The sequence below is a fragment of the Crinia signifera genome, chromosome 3 (assembly GCF_055691185.1).
Source record: "Crinia signifera chromosome 3, ASM5569118v1, whole genome shotgun sequence".
In the NCBI taxonomy this organism is placed as follows: Eukaryota; Metazoa; Chordata; class Amphibia; order Anura; family Myobatrachidae; genus Crinia; species Crinia signifera.
In genome coordinates this window covers 242343377-242364748 of record NC_139219.1, presented here as the reverse complement: position 1 = coordinate 242364748, position 21372 = coordinate 242343377, and the positions used below count along the sequence as shown (strand labels likewise).

Genomic DNA, 21372 nt, shown 5'->3' with positions numbered 1-21372 from the left:
TGATATCGGCCATTTGCAAGACCGTGATGACAGGAATCGCACTGGACTACTCGCTACCGTCTCTTCTGTGATCAACTCTGAAATGACAAGTGGAACATTAATGCTTTCTCCTAAGGATCATGCTAAGTGTCGCTGTCATTTACAGCCTAGTAATGGCTAATTGCTTGCACTAGGTATTGTTTAGTTACTGCTGGTTCAGTTATTATAGAGACGGAACAACCGGTTATTGGAAGTTTGTAATGTAACAAGCACTTATGTTGTCAGTTGTGCATTCAAGTGCGGATGTCTGTGTAACTCTCCCACACTCACTGATTTCTTTATTAATGGAGATTTCATCTTTTTATTTGCTTTGTAGTGTCCTGAAAGCAACGGTGCAGATATCTCAGGATACAGACTACAATGGGCGAAAGAAGAGGACCCCCCAGAATTAGTTTACAGTGGTTCTGATACTTGTTTTCAGATGCTGGACCTAATACCAGCAACACAGTACAGCTGCAGACTTCAGGTGTGTTGAGGTTTTGTTTGACAACTGGTTTTTATTCAATGGTGATTGGTTCATTGTCTATGACCTACTGTACATATATGTCTGCAAAGAAATTATTTGTTTCCTCCCACATGTGTTCTTTGCAAGATTCATAACTTGTCATTAAATTGTCATGTGTACCTTATATACATATGTGATGGGTAAACTTAAAACCATCAGCCATTCATTTAGAAATGACATCCACCTTTCACATGGATCCAGACCAGGCATGTCCAAACTATGGGTTGGAAAGACAAAAAGTGTTAGAAACCCTTCACCAGCGCATGCAACAGTAGGTTACCTCCCTGTTAGTATTATCAAGAGGACTCTTATAGTGCTTTCAATGCAGAGGTATCATACAGGTATCCATATTAAGGGTCCATATGAAAGAGAAATTCATAGCATAGTGCAATACAGTTTTTTAATATGTAAAGTCCCTAATACAGATAAAATCTATCACATGTAAAATGCAATTAAAAAGGTGGCACACCACACATAAAGTCTCCCCCTATATGGGTAACAGTTGTGAAGCTCTTTACCAGAATGGTTGGAACTGTCTTTGTTAGAGAACAGTTCAAAAGTTCACCTTGAAAAAGACCGGTATTCGGTTGAAACGCGTTGGGTTTCCCTATTGACGGTGACACCTGTATGCTGCCTTTGCCTGCTGCCTGTGATCCAGACTTTCGGCTGCCCCGGCTGCTGCCCTGTTTCACACAAGCGCTTTTGAACTGTTCTCTCAGCATAAAGGTGATATTAGAAGTCGAATGAGCTCACCTAGCAAGGACGTATTGGGCGAGATTCAGCAAGCTGAAAAATGCCGTAAAAACCCAGTTTTCTGGGTTTTTACCGCATTTTCATATGCAGCAAAGCCCCATTACTGGGGCTTCGCTGTGGGGGGTTACTCCAGTTCCTATTTGGCGTAACCCCATGGAAGCCTATGGGCTTCCCTTTGCATCCCCCGCCGCCCTGCGCACCCCCTGCCGATCTGCGCCGCACCACCCTCACCTGTGCCTGGGCAGCCTCCTGCTGTGCTGCCCGGACCAGTGATTTCCTCCTGCCTGCACCGCTTCTGAGTGCAGGGAGGAGCAACCGGAGCCCTTACAGCTTTGTAAGGGTTCCGGCAGGGAGGGGGGGACCCGGTGCACATTGCCAGGCATCGCATTTGCGTTAATAATCGCATATGTTGCTGCATATGTGATTATTAACTATGCGAATGCCGGCGATGTGCACCAGGGATTATTAGTGAATCCCACCCATAGAGAGAGAAAAGGAGAGGACCAAGAACAGAGTCTTGGGGGACACCTACTGACAGTGGAAGTGCAGGGGAGGTGGAGACAAGAGACAGAGAAGGAGTGATCAGAGAGGTAGAAAGATAGCCAAGAGAGAACAGTATCATGCAGGGAGTGAAGGATTTGGAGGAGGGGGTGTTCAACAGTGTCAAAAGCAGCAGAAAGGTCAAGAAGAAGAATTAGAGAGTAGTGGCCTTTAGATTTGGCAGCATGAAGGTAATTGCAGACTTTTGTGAGAGCAGTTTCAGTGGAGTTGAATGGAAGGAAGCCAGACTGGAATTGATCAAGCAGGGAGTGGGAGGAAAGAAAGGCAGTAAGGTGGTTGTAGACAATACGCTCAAGGAGTTTGGGGGCAAAAGGGAGGAGAGAAAGGGGTCGGTAGTTAGCGAGAGAATTAGAATCAAGGGTAGGTTTTTAAGGATAGGAGAAATGAGTATGCTTGAAGGCCGAAGGGACAATACTCGATGAGAGAGACAGATTGAAGAGGAGGGCAAAATGGGAACAGGCAGAAGGAGAGAGGAAGGGGAGGAGGTGGGAGGGGATAGGGTCAGATGGGGAGGTGGTGAGGGGAGGGGAACGGATGAAGCCCAGGACTTCCTCACCAGATACATGGGTGAAGGATGTCAGAGTTGGTATGGGGGGGGGGGGGGGGGATAGTGAGGGAGAGGAAGTGGTAGGTTGAAGGTGGTCTGGTTGGATGTGATGTCCTGACATATGGAGTCAATTTTGGATGTAAAGTAAATGGCAAAGTCAAGAGCAAGAGAGTGAGGAGGGGAGGAGGAGGTGGGCAGAGGAGGGAGTTGACAGTGGCAAAGAGACGCTGGGAGTTTTTAGACTTGGAGGAGATTAGGTTCTTGAATGACTGTTTAGCAACGGAAAGGGCAGCACTGAAGGATGAAAGCATAAGTTTGAAATGGAGGAAGTCCGCCTTGGAGCGTGATTTCCTCCAAAGTCGGTCAGCAGTACATGAGCATTTTTTGCAGGTATCTTGTGCATTTGGTGTGCCAGAGTTGGGCTGTTTGTTTGCGAGGGTGAATAGTGGTTGGTGGAGAGACAAAATCAAGAGCAGAAGTGAGTGAAGCTTTATATAGGGAAGTGGCCTGTTCAGGACATGAGCGAGAGATAATAGGAGAGAGAAGTAAGTCAAAGAGGGAGGAGGCATGGAGGGTGTACAGTGTGATACTGGTCATGGAAAGGTGAGGTGACAGTGGGAGGAGGGAGAGAGCATGGCTGAATGGTGGGGTACAGGGCCTGTGGTGGGGCAGCAGTGAGAGACAGTGAGGTAACAGAAGGGAAGTAGAGGAGAGGATGGAAGACGGAGTAAAGGAGAGAGGAGAAGATGTAGGAGAGAAGGACATACTGTAGGTGGTAACATGGGGCAGAATAATGGATTAGATAGACAAGGAGTGTTGGGGGTGTTGATAGCCTGGGCATAGTGTATGTGAAGTGAACAGGGTGAAAATACAATGAAAAAATTAAAAATAAATAAAAATAAATAAATAAAAACAATTGGAAAAGGAGTGGGAGCTGAATAAGAGACAGAGCAGTATAATTGCTGAATTGGAGGAGAGAGACTCCTACCAGCTGATTTACAAGGCATGTAATGTACAGAGTGGCTAAGTTACACCGGTTACTAGTGAGGCAGAAGTATCGTTTAGAGGTTAAGAAATTGCAGTATGTTTGGTAATGTAAACAATAACTCAGTGTACCTACAATTAGTAAGCTTCATTCATGACATTACACTGCCAAGCATTTACAGTGACAGGAAATAATGGCATTACACATGGTTTGTTTTAAGATAATCACAAATAGGATGTAAAATGATCACAGAGAATGTGGCATGATAGAAATGAACATACATGGGAGGAATTCTGGATGTGGATGTAGTTTGAAGGAGTTGCACTTCTGTTGGTTGTAGTTTCCTTCAGTTTCTGTCCAGTTTAAGTCCAGGCTAAGTCCATATATATAGAGAGAGCTGATTTCTGATGTGTTTCTATGGATGCAGGCAGTTGCAGTTATCCAATAACTAGATGTGCACTATATATAGGATAACTAAACCAACAGTAATACCAAACCAATGGAAGCCAGGTTTTCTATCAGCGCCTGTCCACATCTGTAACAAGAAAAGAAGCTCTTAATACAGATTGCCAGACACTTCAGGTTTTGTCTATTCTTGGTCTATGGCTTGTATTACAGCGTGTACAATGTTTCTTCATCACCTGTGGCATTCTCGTTGCCTTTATCCTCTCACAGTCCTCATTTCTGTCTGTCAGAAATGGCTATCAAGCATTGATCACTTTCCACTTTTAGCTAAAAACACTATTTATTCTATGTTTGTAGCTTATGTCTTTGGGTTCCAGGATGGAGCTGGCAGCTGTGGCATACAGATACAGTAATGTAATAACAAAATGACACTTTTTGTTCAAAATTGGGCACATTGCTATAATCACCCATTAAGAACCACTCAATGACTTATTCTCCACACCTGGAGTGTTGCTTTATGTCTGTCTGTCAGCTGTAGCAACACTTAAAGATAAAACAAAATGTTCTACAACCTCCATTGCTTGATTGGTCAAAATGGGTTGTAAAAATGATGTTTGTCAGTTTTGTATGATACCATATTAGACAGGACCTGCCCGACTGCACATTTCATCATTTTGGTTTCCTTTAGATGCCCAAAAAAGCTGTTTTTTATATAAAAAATACAGTATCCCTTCCTTTTCCCCCGGCAATGACACAGTCATATATTCATGGAGTGGTGGTCTCTCCAACGTCGTGATTAATTGATAACACTGTTATCCTGATTGATCGCTGTTCTCTGACAAGGATATTGAAGCTGTAGGAAAGGAGTAGATGCTGGGCCTAGTACAACACAAATATCATTGCTGAGTAGTGTCCATTATGTCATGGTAACTCAAGTGTCAATGCAAATCAGATTGGGTTGGGTATCTTTTTACTCCAGACTATTGTTCTGGGTGAGGATTATCACGCCTTACATCATACTTGCTAAAAAATACCCCTCTGAGAGGTATGCACTGGAAGGTCAAATCAGTCAATAAGGTCATATAGCTCTACCCCATTATGTACAGGGGCAGTGCTGCAATGAAACAATTTCCGGCAATAATAGCATCACCCTACAATCCCTACACAATTAATTTGTGCACCACAGATTGTATCATTTGAAGACTGGCAAACAATATAAGGTTTTCATTGTACTCCGCTTAAATGTCCCTAGAGGAAAGTGAAACTCATGTTTTCCTCTTTGTACACATCCTTGAAACAGCTTGCACATAGTTGTCTTCTGTTGATAAACCATTTCAGTGAGATTGTGCAATAACATGAAGAGAAAAAGTAGTGCCAACTATGGACTGTATAATTGTCTTCTGCACACCCCCCCCCCCCCCCCCCCTTCTTCATCTATTGCATGGCTGCTGCTAGAACCCCTCCCTCAGCTTGCTACAGGCTTTAGGACACTGAGGGCAGGTAACTTTATGGCAAACGTTATTGTAGATCAGGCAAGTGCCAAATTACCTGCAGGCTGTGGCTATCGTGAGGCAGGACTGATAGAGCTGGAAGACCAAAACATGCTCCAGTTCCATAATTCAGTCCTGGATAATTTAATAGGAAAAGCAATGGGGAAAAAGAGTAGACTATTGCATTCCAGAATATATGAGTCATGACCAGAATATGCTAAAGGCCCGTACACACTGGGCAACTTTGAGCTGAACGCAGCTCAGTTTACTTCAGCTCGAAAGCCGCCCAGTGTGTATGGGGCAGTGGTGAGCACTGATGCATGCTCCCACATCATCGATGACTCATCTGCTACTACTAGGCAGCGAATATACGCAAGCTTGCGAGCTGGTCTGAATACCCCCATTATTTTCTTTTGGCAGTGTGAAATATAACATTGCCATATTCTCTCTCTCTCTCTCTCTCTCTCTCTCTCTCTCTCTATATATATATATATATATATATATATAATATATGTGTGTGTGTGTATTTGCCTTCAAATACTGTTTTCTAAATGCGATTACCTAGTGAGCATGATAAAATAAAGACGTGTCTTTCCCACATAATGCAGATTGCATCTCTCTTTTCACAGGCGGTAAATTTATCTGGAGTGGGACCATTTAGTGAAGTAGCGAGCTGCCGAACGCCAGCCTCTGTGCCAGGCGCAGTACCTAACCTTTATGTGACTGATGGTGCCCATCTAGACTCGTGCACAATGCTATCATCAGTGTGCCTACTGCTAAGTTGGGAGGAGCCGTGCTGCAATGGATCTGAAATTATTGCTTACCACATACACTTGGGAGACCATAGCATCTCAGTAGGGAACATAACAAGTTACGTCATTGAGGAGCTACAGCCGGAAGCAAACTACCAGTATGTGTCATTTCATTTCTGTTTTATGAAAGATAAGCTCTTGAAAATATTGAGCATATCAGGAGTAGATAAGGCTCACTAGAGCTATTATTTATGATACTCTGAATAAACATTTAATGAAAGATGTCTACAGAGGGAAAGATTTGACATTGGGTCTTATTGATTTTTCATTTCTCTTCCCACTCCATGCCGCCACTTGATATGTAGTGACAATTTATAGTTCCATGTAGAAAGCATAAATTAGGATTATTCCCCAGAGGTTGTTCAATACATTTTTATTTGTAGATGCTATGCCATGTTTGTCCACTGGGGGCTCCAGTGACCCTTTTTTTTAAACGTGTGTCTGACCTTCAGAAAAGATTGCATTTTAAAAGTAGTTCATCAAAGCTGTTCTGCACAGTTGGAATTATTATCTTAAGGCTTGAGAAATAGAAGAACTGATGATAAATGGTTTGTGTTATGTTATGGAGTAAAGTTTCAGCATTTTCTGTAAATAACTGCTAGATGCATGATGGCTGTTTGAGGTATGGCAGTATGTTGCACTGAATCCATCTATCCATCAGTATCTTGTCACTTTTGCTGGAATAAGTGCTGACTCTATTATATCTATGTAATATTTGACGAATGATGAGTAAAAATGGCATATGATCCTCCATGACCACACAGACCATGCTAATACATTTACTTGTGGGGACCTTTACTGTCTGCCTATGGGGAAAATTATATTGTGATATTGCAACTTGTGTGCAGTTATATCATTTATTTAAAATGCTGTAACCTGAAATATCTGCTGGACACGGCCATATTCCTAAGCACATTATACCCCATGGTTATGTTACACTAGACCATCCCCTAAGCTATTATATTGTATGAGAACTATTACCGGAAAAATATGTATGCTGGGATTATGGTAAAGAGAAGACATTTGATTTGTTGCCAGCAGAGCCAGATGTTAATGGCGATTAAATATGACCAAAGAAACAATAAGTGAAAAGCGCAGGTTACGTATTGCCCGTAACCAGCGTACCCTTTATACCTAGCTACGTGCGAACAAAGCGTAGCGCAGCGTAGCGTACCTTTATTGTATATTGTACACCAAAGAACCAATACCTTAATAAGAGATCCTTTCGCAGTACTCTGACTCTAATCTGCGAAATATACCTTTTAGGACAGTGTCCGTAATATACCTTATCGCTATGCGAATAACAGACACAACCACAGTATAGAAGTAAGGAGATAGAAACTCCGTAAAAGGATGTATTTAAGTCCCTAATGGACAAAAGGGGGTTACAGGAATAGAAAATACAGGTATAACAAGTAATACAATAGTCTAACAATGAGTATAATAATCAGGCTCTGCTAGGGGAAGAAAAACAGATACAGGATACAATCATAATCAGCCACATTACATAAAAGGGGAATACGAATATCTACCTTCAGGGGAAATAGCGCAGCGCAGTCCGGTCGGAGCTCACTATGTTCAGGTTTGAACATAGTCCGGTCAATGGTCAGGGAAAGGAAGATGTGCCGAAGTGACCGAGGCCGCCCTGGGTCACCTATCTTATAGGGTCAGAAGGGGGAGGTCAAAGGCCATTCCTATTGGTCAGGGTTCGTATGTCAAGTCCTCTGTGATTGGGGCAAAGTAATACAACTGGTTTGCAAAGGTGCAGGGGGAAGGTGAACTTTGGAGTCCTTTGTTCTGTTGGTATCGTCGTCAGGGGTTGTAAATAGCAGTGAGAACCGGTTTTAATAGATTCCTTTGTTATACACTTTTGAACAGAAACTGTCTTGGAAATATGGATTTTGTCCATAACTATTGGACCGTATGTCTTGCGAAATATTCGCAATGACCGGAATACTGCGCATAAGAAACGGAACGTAACGGTACTAAACATGATACAGACGGATGTATGCAATGCTAACTAAGCTATGTGTGGCGTTCTAAACCTTTAACTATATTTTATTTAGTGTCAGTATGTTCTTATGAATTTATGTGTAATAGTATGGCTACGCTTCTGGTCCACTTTGTCACACAGACTCGGGTATGGAAACTTTATTTGCGCAACTCTGCGAACCAAAATGGCGGCCATACTATTCTAAAATGGCGTGTGTGCAACTCGACTTTAACAGTCCACCCTTTAACAGTAAATATAAAACTGTTACAGTACAAACATTTTACATAACAATACAGAAATTCATAATCCCAACAGAGAAATTGGGATCAGTGAATCAAACATATAAGGGGAGTAAACCATCTGCTCTTTGGCCGATCCTGGATCATGGATAAACGATGGGCCGCATTTATCGAACAATCTACTCAGGGTGACGAAGGATAATGTACAAATCTTGGGATAAAAATAAAAACAGGGGAGGTTACACTATATACAGTTGTTTTTCAGATATGGCATCCTTTGGTAGGTATTGTTTGTGACAACAGACCCTTGAACTCTTTGTTGTCTCTCTTTTTGGTATGCTTTTAAGTATGCTGGTATTATCACTATCAAACATCCGGTCCTGGGTAATGTGTCAAGTTTATAGATTCTACCTTGACCTAAACTGGGACGGGTAACACACTCTCAGAACTGTATCGTCTGTCCAATGCCTGGCAGCAGTGCGGCGGCGGTATCCTTGACTTTGAAGATAAGAACGGATAGTGGGGGGGGACAAGAATAGGACCCACAACAATAGAGAAAACTGAGAAAGGAAAAATTTGTTAGTGATCCTTCCAACCTGTTACCAGTGGGGTGTGTCACAGTCCCTTTTGTAGCTTGTACAGGTTGCTTGACCTTAGCTGCTCTCCAGTCCTCCCGAAATGGTGCCTCTTAGCGATTTCTTTCTTTCGCCCTCGAGTGTAAGGACCTTCTGGGTTTCTGGTCTTTTGGCAGTAGGACGAACGTACCCGAATCTCTCTCTCTGCGACTTTGTTATTGAGGTAGTGCTGGTCAACAAGACTTTGGGGTGGTTCTTTCCAAAGGTCTATCAAGCAACCTGTATATAGCAAAGCAGGGGAAACAACAACATCTCCTGGTTCATGGTTATGACAGTTCACAACAGGTGTCAACAAAGTCCTTTTGCTGCAGTTTTCCAGGTGTGGATACATCAATTGCATTACTTTTTTTTTTCCGTGGTGAGGTCTGGGATCTCCTTGTGGGATTATCATAACGTGTGGCTACCCGCCAAGCAATGTTTCGATGGGGACAAATGAGGTGGAGTTCTGAGAGTGATTCTACTACTACAAAAAGAGATTGTGGGGTGTACCATCAGTCCCTAAAAGGTTCACACATGACTTAAAATCTTTCATATAAACTTGCATACTCAGGGGTGTTTCTGGGCTGCCATATCTATACACACAAACGTCAACACATATATATATATATATATATATATATATATAAAAAAATAAAATAAGTAAATAAATAACTAGAATGCTTCTAGAGTGGACTGTACAAAGCCAATTTTGTATTACCTGCAGAGGATCCTGCTGGAGGAGGGATGTGGAGATGGCTCTATGGGAACAGCCGTTGCAGTTTCTTTCCCCCAGACAAGTAAGGCATGATCCTGTCGTCTTACCTGTCTGTGGGCACACCAGTAATTTCGGACTAATTTTCCACATACCTTCCCTGTCAAGACAAGTCAGGCCATGGGCTATCTCTGCCCTGACAGTTTGGCATGTTCTCAGAGTCACTGGTTTTCCTTGTCCATCTTTCTATTCCTGTCCACATCCCTTCGGCTTCCAGACTGCTTCTCCTGCAGGAGACACAAATCTTGTATTTCTATGTGAATACACTGACATTTACAGGGGGAACACAAACATTATCCGCAGAGCGCATGGCTCACCCAGCTGCCTTGCCAGCATGTTCATTATCAAGTGACACTGAATCCTTATCGAAGGTGTGGGCTTTACACTTGATAACAGCCACTCTGTCCGGCAGCTGTGTGACTGTCAGGAATCTTTTAAACTTACAACGCTTGCGCCACTGGAGTGCCAGCTACTGAAACAAAACATCTCTGAGGCGCCATAGGGCCTAAGATCTTCTGCATTACCCCAACAAACGTACTTGGAGTCGGCATGAATATTGGCTGTTTTTCTCTCAGCCCGCAGTACTACTAATGAGACTGCTGTTGCTGAGTGAGACGTCCAATGGGTTCAGCCTCTACTATGCCTTTTCCATCTATTACGGTATAGCCAGTGTACAATTTTCCCCTCTCGGTGTTGTGGAAAGAACGAGGGAGAGAGAAAAAAATGAATTACCTCTTCCAATGGGTTGTTACCACCCTTTGGGGGCATGCTGCAAAGGTCTGATTCAAACATGTCATGCAATCATATTCGTCTCGGCTCCCACTAAATTCCACCATTCCAGCAACCTCAGCACCAATCCACCCTTTGTGCCTTGGAGGGCACACCTGGTAATAGTGTTGCTGGGTTTACAATATTACCCATTTTACTGGTAACATTTATAGAATTCATCAATGCAAGTTCCCATTTAGTGAACTTGGCTGATGAATATTTTTTTTTTTTTTCACATGTTTAGGCAGAATTTTAGGAGTGTCCAGACTGTGGGCCTTATTCTGATCGGTGCGGATATTCCCGCATGCGGACGGACCGCCGATGTTGATCGTCTGCGCATGTGCAGAGGTCACTCTGCGCATGTGCAGGCGATTTCGCCGCACGGATTCTTTATACGCCGCACAGGGGGCGTAGAGGGGCGTGAGGGGCTACTTAGCCTCATTACCCTATGCATACGCCCCGCGTTTCATGGGCGTTCCCATGCAAACGCGGGGCGTATGCATGGTAATGAGGCCGTGACGCGTGGGTACGGGGCGGGCAGCTGACATCGCCGGATGTCAGCTGCCCGCCCCCATACATGATTTCACACGGACAAGTGTCCGTGTGGTCTTGTGTTGCGGGACCTGGTGGAGCGTGCGGCCCTGCATTCGATGTTCGGCGACCATCGAATGCAGGGGCTGCTCCCAAGACGGAGGAGGCGTATCCCCGTCCAATTTCATGCGGATCGCCACATATCCGCGTACGGACGGCAGGTGGCGATCCGTATGGAAGGCGGGGATTCGCCTGCACGGTTGCGGCCGCATATTCTGATCGGGCCGCACCGATCAGAATAAGGCCCTATATGAGGAGCATAAACAGTTAAAACACACCCCAACACCACATTCTCAGTTTTGTTTACCAGTAGTGCTATGGCAACTACACTGTGTAGACAAGTAGGAGGTGCTCAAGTAATAGGGTTTAATTGTACACTGCAGTACGACATTGGTCAGGCTGGCATCACCAGGTTTCTTACGTCACTATATCTGTCGCCCCCTCAGCAGGTCTAATATTCTAAATCACATGGTCTCTTGTGTCAGTCATACCCATGGCAAAAGGCTGTAATCAGGCCTGTTTCTTCTTCTTTACTATCCACATCTGTCTGTGAAGACATGGGTTTTGTGATTGCACCTATTTATATGTAAATGCGTTTTACAACCCTTTTCATTCTGTTGAAGGGGAATGCTTTGTGCACTACTTGGACTGCTTTTCACAAGATGGTGGCTGTGGTTGCCCTGGGTAACATAAAGAGCAATGCTTAAAGTTACTGGGACTTTGTTCAAGATTTACTGAAAAATATATATATTGACTACTCGCTTTATGGGGTACCGCATATTCACAATAGGTATTTCTCTGCTGGGAGTGCGACAGATTTTTCGAACTATTTTTCTATGATTTGTGTGTTTATGGTTACTAATGTGTCCCAGCTTCCCCCCCCCCCCCCCCCTTGTTCAGGCGCAACCGCAATCCGTCCTGAGATACCTTATGTCCTGCCTCAGGAGGATACACCAGAAGTTGTCTATCGCCATCTGCTGGTGTTGTGGATGAGGAAAGGACATAACAATAGATCATTAACCCATTGTATTGGTATTTACCCATTGGTGGGTCGTAAGGACAGTGTGCGATCTTGCAAGACCCGGGGGAGGGGCTTGGTGGCTCTCTGAGGTTTCTGGAACAGAAGAGTAGGGGAAGGAGAAAAAATTGGAAAAAGAGAGAGAGAAAAACTAAAAAAAAAAAGGTAGAAAATATTAATGACAGTAATGTGTACATTTATTTTCAACAGGAAAATTTTATTTTATTTGGATGACACCAGGATTTAGCACTATGGGGGAATTGGCTCTCAACTATTTGGTTCTTACCCTTTTCAACTCCTGTTCTGATTTGTAAGCCCCCCCTTTTTTTTTTTTTTTCCAGTGTGAATGTAACTATGGGCTGTGTCTAGGGGTATTTAGCTAAAAGTTCTCTTTTGGGAACCTTGTTATTTCACTGGGTATTTTTCCAGCTCAACCTCAGATTTCAAATGGTGAAGCTGTACTTTGGGGCGCTATACTTTCTGTTTTTTAACAGGGTTTCTATTGAAGCTATTGTTGCCATTAATCCTGTGTCCTTCCCATCTTTAGTTCAAAGGGAACTCGGTATTTGTGCTGTAGTTTTTAGCTACCTTAAATGGGTTAAAAAAAATCTATAACAGTACAGTGCAGCATTAGTCATGGGGGTATATCTAACAATTTTGCATCTAGTTCGTGCATACTGGTCCTGTTGTTTCTAAGTTATGAATTCTCTGGAGTCCAGTAGCAGACATAACTTATATTTCAAGGTAGTTCTGTAATTTGAAGGTCAATCGTAGCCGCTGCAGTCAATAAGACAGTGCATTTGATATGCAAGGGCCCGATTTATGATCTCTATTTGTTTTACCAATGTGTAATGCTGCACTTTTCCTGTTACCCCAATTGTAACTGCTAATTGCTTGGCACAACCTAGACCAGGAGGGAATGTTGTTAACGGGTTTGATACAAAAAAACTTTTACATTTAAACCATTCCACTTACCCATATCGGAGGCTCCTCCCTCAGATATTGTCTTATGTTACCTGGTTGTGGGGTGTATGTGTGTCCTACTCCCTGTTTGCATATATGTGTCATGCTTAGGGCGGCGTTGGCTACTAGGTGGGGCTATGGCTATGTGTTGAGACCTACCTGTCTTCTCCCATTGTGTCTCCCAGTTACTTACATATGTGTTATATTTCCTATGGTTACTTACCCTGCAATGTCTGGCTATGTGTCCTTTGTTTCCACATTTGAAACATATCGTTTGGTTTTGTCTTACCGTGTCTTGCCTTGGGTGTGGTATGTTATAGGTTGGATCCTTACTAAAAGTGCGACTATCGGCTGTTATCAGTTGCTGCATGCCGTTTGTCTGTCTTTCTGTTTTAAATCGTTTGTCCAGATCAATAGCAGATTTCCTTAAAGTATGTATTGACATCTGTCTGCAGTTGGGGTGAATGGTTTCTATGTTGGTTCTCAGATTTTCCCTAAGACCTTGTATCAGCACAGAGACAATCTCTCCCTTAAGATTTATGTGGTCCCTGGGGTCGGGGATACCAGAGTGTTTTGGCAACGCCTGTAAAGCACGGTTGAAATAATCGCTGGCAGACTCACCATCTTTTTGTTTGATGGTGAACATCAGAGTATTTTCAACTGTCGCAGGGAAACATACACCCAATTGTATATTTATTAGGCGTATATTTTCCTGGTTGCCCTGTTAAGTTAAAATCTTATCGCCCTCCACACCACTGTCTCGAATGAACTTCTGGACATCTATGTGTGAAGGGAGGCAAGCTCTCAACATGTATCGCCAATCCTTATTGGTGGGCTCATCTGAATTTCCTCGCTCCCTTACAAATTTCTGACACTTTGACAGATCTTTGCTGGGATCAGGGAAATTTTTGATGATTGAATGACGTTCCAATCGTGTCCACGTATTGTGCATGTCACTATCCTTTACAGGCATTACCTCATCCCTGTCTCCCCGTCCACAAGGAGGTTCCACTGTGTGCAGAGGGTGAATCTGTATCCCCCCTGCACCATTGGACAACATCCCAGGAACAACTATCTCTGTGCTGTGTTGTGTGAACTTACCTGTGTCTCCAATCGTGTTCCTGGCATCAGCCATCTCCTCGACCCGAATGGCAGCAGCAGCTTGGGCTGTCTCAGCCTCTCTCTCCTTTCCGCTAGCTTCGCAAGGGATGGCTGATGTCAGGAATCCCCCCTGTGGATCTGTATCTTGCTTATAGGGGGTAAAAACAGTACACAAGTTATTCATTTTCAGGTTATTTTTGGTTTCACTTCGGACTTGAATTGTTCCCTTTTTTTACATATTGGTGAGTGGAAACATTCGTATTCCTGTGGCTGATTATACTTGCATCTGACAGATAACTATGTTTCTTTTTGATTGTACTTTCCTTCTGCCACAATTTTAGACATTCATTCTGTTCAACTCTTTCCTCGAGTGGCAAGAGCAAACATTTCTGATCTCTAACTGCTGATAAGACTTCTGGATCGAAACCACCAACACTGGGAAATTCTAACTTGCTGCCTTGTGTCAATCCCTTTCCATTTCTTTTTGTAAACAACTGCTCGTTCACTGTGCTCCAACACATTATGGAAGCCGCCGACCCTTTGGGTCGACTAGATTCCTCCCTAACTGACTCGGTATCCCTGTGTGACCTGTTATTACCCATAATTACAGGAATAAAAGTTCACAGCTAGCAGAAACCGGAGGGCCCTTTATCAGTGAGTCACTCCCAATCACTCCTTCTCCACAAAATGGCACTATTCCGCAATCAAGCGTGAAGCCCACTATGCGAGGTAATGTACTCAATCACCACTCGCTTTACGGTCAGAAACGCATAACTACACGTCTTGCGGGGTGCGGCAGAATTTTGCAGAATACAAGAAAACTTGTTTTTCCTGTACCCTCAAAATCGGTATTTCTAAAGTAGCTGATCGGATCACTGGGTTCCGATTTAGCCTCTTGTACCCTCCCAGTGGATCAAAATAGGTAGTTCCACGGAAGGGGCAGTTCCTATGGGCACGTCGTCACGTGCACCTTGTCCTACACCAAACTGTCCTACACTGGACTACACTGCGCTTGAGTCGTGCCGTCACACACCCGTTCGCCTCAGTTTTGTTTCACACTGGGCGCTAGTTACACCTTGGTCTTATGCTTATATTTGAAATATTTCTGTACAGAAAAGTCTTCCCAGGTTGGTAGTTTCTCACCAGATACTTATGCAGGTATAAATCCCTTTTAAATAGCTATAGGAATCTATTAAAATAATGCTTGAGTTGCTTGTTTATGAGAAAAAGAACAATAAAAGAAAAACTTATTTTCTCTTATTAATCACCGCTTTATCCACAGTATGTTACTATACTGTTTTAAATAAAGCTAGTGATCAATACTATTCACCTTTGAGTTCCTATGCGTGCTGCATGTGCAGTGCCAGTGAACAGCCACGTGTGTACGTGTGTTTTGTTGAACCTGTTCACAGGCCGCCGATGAATCGGCCACCCACGTGTTCTACAGTGTATTTGCAAGGTTGCGCTCGGGTTTCGCTATACGCAGTAATTGCGCCTAAATGTGGAATAAATCCCTTAACTTCGTCCGAAAGTTACGTATCAAGATGCGAAATGAATCCCGCACTTAATCCATAAATCACGTACAAAGATGCGAAAATTTCCCAGATGTGAGCACGTGCGCGCGCACCTTGCGTAATACACAATAGACACTTTACGTTACTGTAAAAGGCCCAGAACTTATCGCCACGTGGCGGAGTCCCTGGCCCTGCAGTAACTAACACTAAAAGTTAAAGGTTTTGCACAGAGGGGATCCTCTATGTACTATAATAAAACACAGGCCTTTGTCTCCACGTTTGCGAACTTTATCGCACGTGGCACATATACTGTAATGAACAAGCAACTCAAGACACTATACCCCGTTAAACTACTTGTGGCAGGCAGAAGTACAGTTTACTAAACACTTAAATATGCTTTAAAACACGTGGTTTAATGTTTCCCTGGATTTCACTTGTACTTAGAGTTCAACGCTAGCACTTCTCGAACCCTGCACCGCCGCGGACCTGGCCTATCCAGCAATGGATAATAAATACTTCCACCCTTTTGCTGGTATAGGTCAAGCCGCGCGCCTGGTACTGAGCTCCAGAATGTGAAACGGACGGACGATGCCCCCAATTGTTAATGGCGATTAAATATGACCAAAGAAACAATAAGTGAAAAGCGCAGGTTACGTATTGCCCGTAACCAGCGTACCCTTTATACCTAGCTACGTGCGAACAAAGCGTAGCGTACCTTTATTGTATATTGTACACCAAAGAACCAATACCTTAATAAGAGATCCTTTCGCAGTACTCTGACTCTAATCTGCGAAATATGCCTTTTAGGACAGTGTCCGTAATATACCTTATCGCTATGCGAATAACAGACACAACCACAGTATAGAAGTAAGGAGATAGAAACTCCGTAAAAGGATGTATTTAAGTCCCTAATGGACAAAAGGGGGTTACAGGAATAGAAAATACAGGTATAACAAGTAATACAATAGTCTAACAATGAGTATAATAATCAGGCTCTGCTAGGGGAAGAAAAACAGATACAGGATACAATCATAATCAGCCACATTACATAAAAGGGGAATACGAATATCTACCTTCAGGGGAAATAGCGCAGCGCAGTCCGGTCGGAGCTCACTATGTTCAGGTTTGAACATAGTCCGGTCAATGGTCAGGGAAAGGAAGATGTGCCGAAGTGACCGAGGCCGCCCTGGGTCACCTATCTTATAGGGTCAGAAGGGGGAGGTCAAAGGCCATTCCTATTGGTCAGGGTTCGTATGTCAAGTCCTCTGTGATTGGGGCAAAGTAATACAACTGGTTTGCAAAGGTGCAGGGGGAAGGTGAACTTTGGAGTCCTTTGTTCTGTTGGTATCGTCGTCAGGGGTTGTAAATAGCAGTGAGAACCGGTTTTAATAGATTCCTTTGTTATACACTTTTGAACAGAAACTGTCTTGGAAATATGGATTTTGTCCATAACTATCGGACCGTATGTCTTGCGAAATATTCGCAATGACCGGAATACTGCGCATAAGAAACGGAACGTAACGGTACTCAACATGATACAGACGGATGTATGCAATGCTAACTAAGCTATGTGTGGCGTTCTAAACCTTTAACTATATTTTATTTAGTGTCAGTATGTTCTTATGAATTTATGTGTAATAGTATGGCTACGCTTCTGGTCCACTTTGTCACACAGACTCGGGTATGGAAACTTTATTTGCGCAACTCTGCGAACCAAAATGGCGGCCATACTATTCTAAAATGGCGTGTGTGCAACTCGACTTTAACACAGATTAAGGTCTAAATGGGCCTGGAGCTGAAAATGATCAAGGGCCTATTATGTGCAATAATAGGGGTTGTGGCCAGCACCTAATAATGCGGGGGGTATGGCCAGTGTTCTGTTTGGGTGGTCTGCTCATAGGTGTGTCTCTATTTGTGTAAATACTTTCAACTAATTATATATGCCTGGAAAAGGCAGGGGGCTGGCATAAGAAAAATGCAGGGAAATATATTGGCGGGTGCCCTCCAAAGGTGCACCTGCAGGACGTCGATGTCCTAAGATACTTGCGGGGTTAGGTGGCACTGCAGTCATGAAAAAAATACTGAAAGCCGAAACTTGGTAGACAATATGTCAGCACCTTTTATGTAGTTTACCACAACATATACCCCTTATACAAATCATGCAGCACAATAGTAACCCCCTTATACTGTACTTGCCTCTTCCACATTATGCCACATGGAATGAGCCAAAATTCACACCGATTGAGCCAAAATTCACACTATGGCACACAGATTGAGTCACAATTCGCGTTATGCCACACAGATTAAGGCAAAATTCACATTGTGCCACATGGATTGAGCCAAAATACACACTACACCAGGCATATCCAAACAGTGACCCTCCAGCTGTGAAACTACACGTCCCAGCATGCCTTGACATAGTTTTAGCTTTCCCTAATAGCAAAGCTGTGGCAATGCATGATGGGATGTAGTTTCACAAAAGCTGGAGGGCCATAGTTTGGACATGCCTACACTATACCAAACCGATTGAGCAATAATGCACAATATGCTTCATAAATAGGGACATTCAAAATTTACACCATAATGCCCATTACATGTTAAGACACACGCCATAATCTCCATTACATATTATGCCAAACACCATAATGCCTATTAAAATTTATGCTACATAAGTGTTGCTTACCTACATGGTCATTGCCAGGGGTTCCATGTTCATTGCCAGGGGTTCCATTCTCATTGCCAGGGGTTCTATGTTCATTGCCAAGGGGGAATACATGCTCGTGGTAACTGGGGGACAGCCGCCGCCGGGCAGAAATGACAGCCATTGACAGCCAGCAGGGGGCTGCCCGGCTGTATTCAGAGCACTGCTATTTGAAATAATACCCCTTTCACACCAGAAAATGCAGGGACATACCCGGGAATATGGTCCCAGGATCATGCAGGGACATTCCCGAACTGGCCCCTTTTACACCAGCATAGTCCCTGCATTTTCTGGTGTGAGGGGGAGAGTAAACCACCCCCGCCCCCCTTTAAACAACCAGCTATATCTTCAGAACCAACTGACCCATTTACATGTAGGCTTCGAATGATTTTAGTCCCGTGAAAACCGGGCCGTTTGGTTCCAGAGAAATCTGTCCTCAAACAACATGAACAGCCATGAAATTACATTTCAGAAATGGAAAAAAAATTGGTTTACCCACAATATCTCTAGAACCAATGAACCCATATGGACCAAGTATCAGATTGAAGGCCCAGCGATTTGAGTTAGACTGAGATCAACCTTGAGCTTCTGTAATCCCGGAGAGGGAACTGGCAGCCCTTGGAACCCGGGTGGTGGTCGGAATTAGCGGGTCCCATGTTATCCTATGGAAAAACGTCCCAGGTTTGCCTGGCGGTATCTCCAGTTCCCGGGGGACTAGCGATGCAGAACCGGGCTCGTTGGAAAGCCCTGGCCCTCAGCTACAAAATGGGCCTATTATGGAGAGTGGGCCTGGAGCTGTAGCTCCATCAGGCCCATTGTTAATCCGGCCCTGGTTGCCAGTTATGAACCTGACAACTAAACACTTTCCTCAGTATTAACATGTAATTTCATAGGATCTCACACTGCAGCCTGCTGAAACACATACATCTTTACCACAGTGTTATTCTGGGATCTGACAGAGTTAAGGTGCACACATACACTTGTAGGATACTGTATGGCTCTTTTTCACATGATTTTGATGGGTTGGACGAGAAATCCCGTGAATAGTGTCACATCGTATGTGTTCAGAATCTGATAGGCGGCTTCTTGTGCTACCGATAGGATCCGGTGATCGTCAGAGCTGCCTCAATAGCACTGCATACAGTGTATTGTATGTGTTCCGAGAGCTGCCCTGAGATTTTGCGGGTTACTGCATGCAAGGGTCGCATGTGATACCTCGCAGTAGTGTATGGGGGCCTTTAGTGTATGGGCAAGGCACAAGCCCGCATCCTCTAGAGAGCTGGTACAACCATCCACAGATATGATGACGACCATACATAACACTTTCTAGGCACTTCTGATTAGCTGATTGTATTGACTATCGACTATTCCACTGGATGTATATAACAATAAATGTCACCAAACCTTGATTTGTAATTAATATTATAGCTACTTTACATCCTGTGACTGAAACAATTAATAGACAGAGTGGCTTTTCAAGTACCACTTAGTAGATTTACCTCTTAGGGCCAAATGTTTCAACCAATATAAACCACCAGCGAATCAGCTACTAGCTGCAATGTTACAGGCTGGGTTTTAAAAATTGACAGTTAGGAACTGATTGGCTGGTTGTTTATCACTCTCCATTTTATCACTTTTTGAAGCTTGTTACATCCGACCCTCAGGGGTAGATTTATCAATCAGCTCTTAGCTGAAGTTACAGGCTAGGTTTGAAAAATGACAGGTAGGAGCTGATTGGCCGGTGATAAAGACCAAACACTTTATCACTTCACCGAGCTTAATAAATCTACCCCTCAGTCTCTTATTGAATAGTAACTTCAGCAACAAAAATAAGTCTTATATTTACATGCGAAGGACCTCCAAATGCTGCAGGTTACCCACTAAATAACACACATCACCACCATGGGGCTCAATAAGTCTGTGACAAAATGACAAGGTTGGTGCCTCCATAGTGCATGGAAGTTTGTTACAGCAGTTTTACAATAGACAGAAGAGTGTGTATGAAATGATGGTTATGTTTACTCATAAGACACAAGTCCAGTAGCACCATGAGACAATCTGGAGATTGGAGTAAGAAAAGAGCCATGTCAACCTGTGCTTCATCACTCAGGCTGTTTTAGATGAATACTCTATGATGCGCGAATCCTCTACCTGCTAATATGATAGAGAGGAGTGGGGGAGACAGAACGACACTGACCTATTAAGTTATTAGTTTCAGCAGTCCACATGTGAGTCATCTGTAGACTAGAGATGGACACTCCTCAAACTCCCAATTCTTGTGCAGCTCAGGGTCATATTGTACAGTGGAGTTACAGGACATTCACAAGAGAAAATGTATTTGTTATCGGAAAATACATGAAATGTTCCAAAACATCAGTATAGTGTTGTCCTTTTATGTTCTGAGTTTACAACATGTTTACTGTACAGTATATAATATTCTTGTGATAAAGCTATGGCTTCTGATGGTTCTTCATGGTGAAATCCAACAAGCTCTCTGAACTACTTACCTATCCTTGTGATAATGGCAAACCAAAGCAATTGTTTGTAACCTAGCTTTTTTCTTGTTTATATACATATCTCAATAGCAAAGCTCCCTCTGTGACTTCCTGTCACCGAGATATCAGATCGTACGTTCAAGAAAGTGATTAACTTCACAAGCAGCATTTATTATTCAGAAGTAGCTGAAATATTCATCACTCGTTAATAGAAGACTGGCTGAAGTTTTTAAGCATTTCTCAGAGATCCATGTAAAATCCATTTACATTTAAGCTTAAATGTCAAGAATTGTACCTGTCGGGGCCTCAAACCCTCTGTCTTTAGAAGCTATGCCCAAGGAATTCTAATTACTTAGTGACCTTAACCCGCACTTTACACAGTAAGTGTCCAATCAGGGGAAGCCCTGGGTTGTTTTATTCCAGCAGCCACTGGTTCTCTTTTCCTGATTATTGCAGTCGGAGTCCATAGTCTTGCCATGACACTTTTCTTTTCTTGTTACATACTA

General features: G+C 43.4%; 1 protein-coding gene across 1 annotated transcript in view; it reads left to right on the top strand.

Moving 5' to 3' along the window:
- Positions 1-21372, top strand: part of FNDC3B (fibronectin type III domain containing 3B) — a 348736-nt gene that overhangs the window by 281519 nt on the left and 45845 nt on the right. Inside the window, exons 21-22 of the mRNA XM_083177748.1 lie at positions 356-505; positions 5915-6195. Coding sequence (XP_083033874.1) covers positions 356-505; positions 5915-6195 — 431 coding nt within the window. The remainder of the gene's footprint in view (positions 1-355; positions 506-5914; positions 6196-21372) is intronic.